Source organism: Camelina sativa, chromosome 16 (genome assembly GCF_000633955.1).
Source record: "Camelina sativa cultivar DH55 chromosome 16, Cs, whole genome shotgun sequence".
NCBI lineage: Eukaryota > Viridiplantae > Streptophyta > Magnoliopsida > Brassicales > Brassicaceae > Camelina > Camelina sativa.
Genome location: NC_025700.1, coordinates 6,339,341 through 6,343,797, shown reverse-complemented (window position 1 = coordinate 6,343,797; position 4,457 = coordinate 6,339,341). Strand labels below are relative to the sequence as shown.

The window sequence follows — 4,457 nt, the reverse complement described above, 5'->3', positions numbered from 1 at the left end:
GAAGGAGAGATCTTGCAATCTCCTAACCTCAAAAGTTTCACTTTTGCTGAGCTTAAAGCAGCAACTAGGAATTTCAGACCAGATAGTGTTCTTGGTGAAGGTGGTTTTGGTTCTGTCTTTAAAGGTTGGATTGATGAACAGACTCTCTCTGCTTCTAAACCGGGAACCGGTGTGGTTATTGCTGTCAAAAAACTTAACCAAGATGGTTGGCAAGGTCACCAAGAATGGCTGGTAATATTCAAGTTTGGTCTTCTGTCTTGAAATATGAACAAGATTGTTTATGTTTCTTTTTGATTAATGTTGTTGTTGTTGTTTGCAGGCGGAAGTGAATTACTTGGGGCAGTTTTCGCATCCTAATCTTGTGAAACTCATTGGTTACTCCTTAGAGGATGAGCATCGTCTTCTTGTTTATGAGTTCATGCCTCGTGGAAGCTTAGAGAATCATTTATTCAGAAGTATTCTCTCTTTCTCTCTCTCACTCTTTGTGTATTCTCAGGACTCTGTTTACGTTTTGTAAGTATTTAAATTTTGATTCTTGCGGTTGCAGGAGGCTCTTACTTCCAACCGTTATCTTGGACTCTACGGTTGAAAGTTGCACTTGGTGCTGCGAAAGGCCTTGCTTTTCTCCACAATGCCGAGACTAGTGTCATCTACCGCGATTTCAAAACTTCCAATATACTTCTTGATTCGGTATCTACCGCTTTACTCTGTCTTGATATGATGTGAAAGTATAAGGCTTTATGTTAACCCTTGTCTTTAACATGATCACACAGGAGTACAATGCCAAGCTTTCTGATTTCGGGTTGGCTAAAGATGGACCTACTGGTGATAAAAGCCATGTCTCTACAAGGATCATGGGTACTTACGGATACGCAGCTCCTGAATACCTTGCGACTGGTTAGTCTCAAGGAATAATTTCTCTCTGTGTTTTTTGATTAACTTCTTTCTGACGATGACTAACTCTTTCACTTTGGTCAGGTCATTTAACAACCAAAAGTGATGTCTATAGCTATGGTGTCGTGCTTTTGGAGGTGTTGTCTGGACGGAGAGTTGTGGACAAGAACCGTCCACCAGGAGAGCAAAAGCTGGTGGAATGGGCAAGACCGTTACTTGCTAACAAGAGGAAGTTATTCCGAGTTATCGACAACCGTTTACAAGATCAATACTCAATGGAAGAAGCTTGTAAAGTAGCTACCCTGGTGCTCAGATGCCTGACGTACGAGATAAAGCTGAGGCCGAACATGAACGAGGTTGTTTCTCACCTAGAACACATCCAAACTTTGAATGAAGCAGGAGGAAAAAACATCGATAAGGTCGAGAGAAGAATGCGTAGGAGAAGCGATAGTGTTGCTATAAACCAAAAACCAAATGCAGGTTTTGCTCGGCAAACCGCTGTGGGCGTCATAGCTACTGCTTATCCACGCCCATCTGATTCTCCTCTGTTTGTCTGAGTAAGAAATGATAATGTTCTGCTTAGTTCAGATGTACAGTTTTGCTTCTGCTTATGTACCGAAATGATCCAGTTCATGGCTCGCGAGATTTGACAATTGATCTTTGTAGTGCGAGAATTGACTTAACATAAGTACTAATGATCTCTCATGTCTTCAACTTCAAGCATATATACAAGCAAATGCACATCAAAATGATTTGATAGTAAAAAACAAGAGTGGCATCTTTTTTGGTGTTAGTTACGTTCAATTCTTTGGCTAAGAAGTTTATATATACAGTGAAGACACTATTTTCTACCATGTTCTGACTAGTCCTGGTGTCCAGTTTCGCCAGTCTAGCTTCGAAAGCGACTTGTTTAAGTTCATCTTATCCCTGAGATCAAGAACCTTCTGACGATAATAACTCCCTTGCTTCTTCAGCTCAGGCTCACTCTCTCCATTTACCTCAGCTTTGATGATCTCTTCTGTTTCATCAGCAACTGGAGGAGGAGCGTTTTCCGCTTCTTCATCGATGATGCGTCCAAGAAGTGAAACAACTTCGCTCATTCTAGGCCGTGATTTCGGTTGCTTCATTAGACATTTGTTTGCTAAAGCAGCTACTCTCTGAACAGACTTCATACAGTAGTACTGGCCTTCGAGCCGTGGATCCACAATCACATGGAACTTCTTTGAGTCTGACACATAAGGTTTCACCCATTCAAGCAGCTTCTGTTCCCCACGAGGTCGATTTCTGTCCACTGCTCGTCTTCCTGTGATCAGTTCATACAAAACTACACCAAAGCTCCAAACATCACTCTTTGCCGTCAGTTTCCCAGTTTGTACATACTCAGGAGCCGCGTAACCAACTGTACCTACAACCTTCCAACACAAGAACAAAGTTAAAAGACATACAAAATAATATGTTATGTTAGAAAGAAAAGAGTGTTCCAATAGATACATACTGAAGTTGAGACATGACCAAGTCCTTCAGGAGGTCCTTGCCTAGCTAATCCAAAATCCGAGAGCTTAGCACCAAATCCCTCGTCAAGCAAGATATTTGAAGACTTGAAATCTCGAAATATCAGCTAAAGCATTACCAAGAACCAAAGTCAAAATCAAAACCCAAACACAAAACGGTCCTAAATCATATGAAGGGGAAGTCTTAACCTGAAAATCCATTTCTTCATGAAGATAAGCCAAGCCTTGAGCAGCATCCTGAGCAATCTTCAACCTCGTCATCCACGGAAGCGTTACAGACACAACTCGGCCTACGAGATGATCCTCTAAGCTTTTGTTGCACATAAGTTCATAAACTAGAAGCCGTTGCATCCCTCTCTCATCATCATCAGCACAATAACCAACTAACTTCACAAGATTTGGATGATTCACTACACCTAAGAAATTCACCTCATTGATCCATTCTTTATGCCCCTGAATACTAGAACGCAAAGCCACACACACAAAGCTTTTACCACAAGACCAAACACTCACAAAAACCACAAAGTAAAGTTTCTCCTTTTATGTTTTATCGTTTCCTGAACCAATTAGGGTCAAAGTTGAAACCTTTACAGGACTAATTGAAGCAGAAAAGAGTTCAAGACACACACAACAACAACAACAAATCCAATCACTACACACAATTCGAAAACTCAATCACAAATCAATTAGGGTCAAAGTTGAAACCTTTACGAGACTAATTGATGCAGAAGAGAACAAAGTCAAAAGATTAGAGTCATGCCTGTAAACCTTGACGATTAAGCTGTTTAACAGCAACATGAATCTTCGAATCAAAACCATTAGAGTCTGAAACATCAACAACGCCTCTATAAACACAACCAAACCCTCCTTCACCGATCAGAAGACCTCTATTAAACCCTTTAGTAGCCAACTTCAGCTCTTTAAAAGTAAACACCTTTAGATCGTTCTCAGCAACAAGTCCACCGATCCAACGTTGACTCAACGGTTTAGGGAAACCAATTCGTTCCGGTGAGAGACTCCAGTCTGAGTCAAACTCAGACCTCCGAGTTGGGTCTGAAGTGCTGGATGATGCTACGCTTAGAGACCGAGCCCATGAGAGTCTCGAAGCTCTCGAAACAACACTGTCTCCTCCTCCTCCGCCTCCTTCATCGATTGTTGTTGTTGTTGTTCCTCTCTTGTCGCCATTGGTGAAGTGAAAACACTTCATCTTCTTCTTCCCAAATCCGACCGAGTCAACCAAAAATAAAAATAGAGACTTTTGTTTTTGAAGATGATACTTTGAAGAGAGATGGGTGTAATAATCTGATGTGACTGGTTTCAACTTATTATTGATGACGTGGCGAGTTAAGAATCGTTGATTTCGGGAGGTCTAATTTTTCATGACTTAACCTAACTTACAACTAAACATTTTCGTATAGTGTTAAGTAGAAGTAGTTTACTTAAAACGAGAAATATTAACATCGTTGCATAAATCCAACAACATTAATTAATTTAAAAGAAAAAATTGTATAAAATATAAATGAATAATACACGAGTTTTTTTAGGTAACCATAAATATACATATAAATGAATTTTCTGTTATATATAGAATATTCGTGAAGCACCAAAGTTTTGAATTAGTGTCTCGACGACTGACCAAAGTCACTAAACTTTGATTAATTCTATTTTTATTGTTGTTGTTGGTTGGGACTGGTCGATTCATTTGTTCTTTCTTTTCTTTGTCCACATAAATATGATTATATAATTTTTTACGGAATGATTTACCAAAATTTACAAAATATTTTACTCTAATAAAAAAATGTATGTACAAATAACTAAACTAAAACTATATCACAAATGAAAATGGCCAATTATACTTTTTTTTATAGGCATTTCATATTTCCTGCCAAGTTTGCTATCTTAGATTACATGTTCGAAGATTGAAAGTTGGGGGCCTCACTCTCCGATGAGCTTGGAACTAACAACAATTTGAAGCCAAATAGAATTATTTTTGCTAGGTGATTGTCTAAAACCAAGAAGTTAGCAACTAAAATTTTTTGAGTATATTAATAG

At 39.0% G+C, this 4,457-nt stretch overlaps 2 protein-coding genes across 11 annotated transcripts in view; one reads left to right on the top strand and one right to left on the bottom strand.

Annotated features, from left to right (window-relative positions):
• Positions 1-1,589, top strand: part of LOC104749994 (protein kinase APK1B, chloroplastic) — a 2,815-nt gene extending 1,226 nt beyond the window's left edge. For 6 of the 9 annotated variants that reach the window (XM_019238454.1, XM_019238456.1, XM_019238453.1 and 3 more), the window contains 5 exons: positions 10-231; positions 320-455; positions 548-690; positions 774-897; positions 979-1,589. In XM_019238454.1, coding sequence (XP_019093999.1) covers positions 10-231; positions 320-455; positions 548-690; positions 774-897; positions 979-1,451 — 1,098 coding nt within the window. In that variant the 3' untranslated portion in view covers positions 1,452-1,589. The remainder of the gene's footprint in view (positions 1-9; positions 232-319; positions 456-547; positions 691-773; positions 898-978) is intronic. The other 3 variants (XM_010471718.2, XM_010471717.2, XM_019238452.1) reach the window with 2 other exon arrangements.
• On the bottom strand, positions 1,632-4,112 carry LOC104749996 (probable receptor-like protein kinase At5g47070). Of its 2 annotated transcripts, none has more exons than XM_010471722.2 (4): positions 3,166-4,112; positions 2,595-2,858; positions 2,390-2,512; positions 1,632-2,306 (listed from the first exon to the last, which is right to left on the bottom strand). In XM_010471722.2, exons 1-4 carry the CDS (start codon positions 3,610-3,612, stop codon positions 1,743-1,745), a joined length of 1,398 nt encoding a protein of 465 aa, XP_010470024.1. In that variant the 5' UTR covers positions 3,613-4,112; the 3' UTR covers positions 1,632-1,742. The 2 variants fall into 2 exon arrangements, with proteins under 2 accessions (XP_010470024.1, XP_019093995.1); XM_019238450.1 differs by having other exon boundaries at positions 2,595-2,865; positions 3,166-3,628.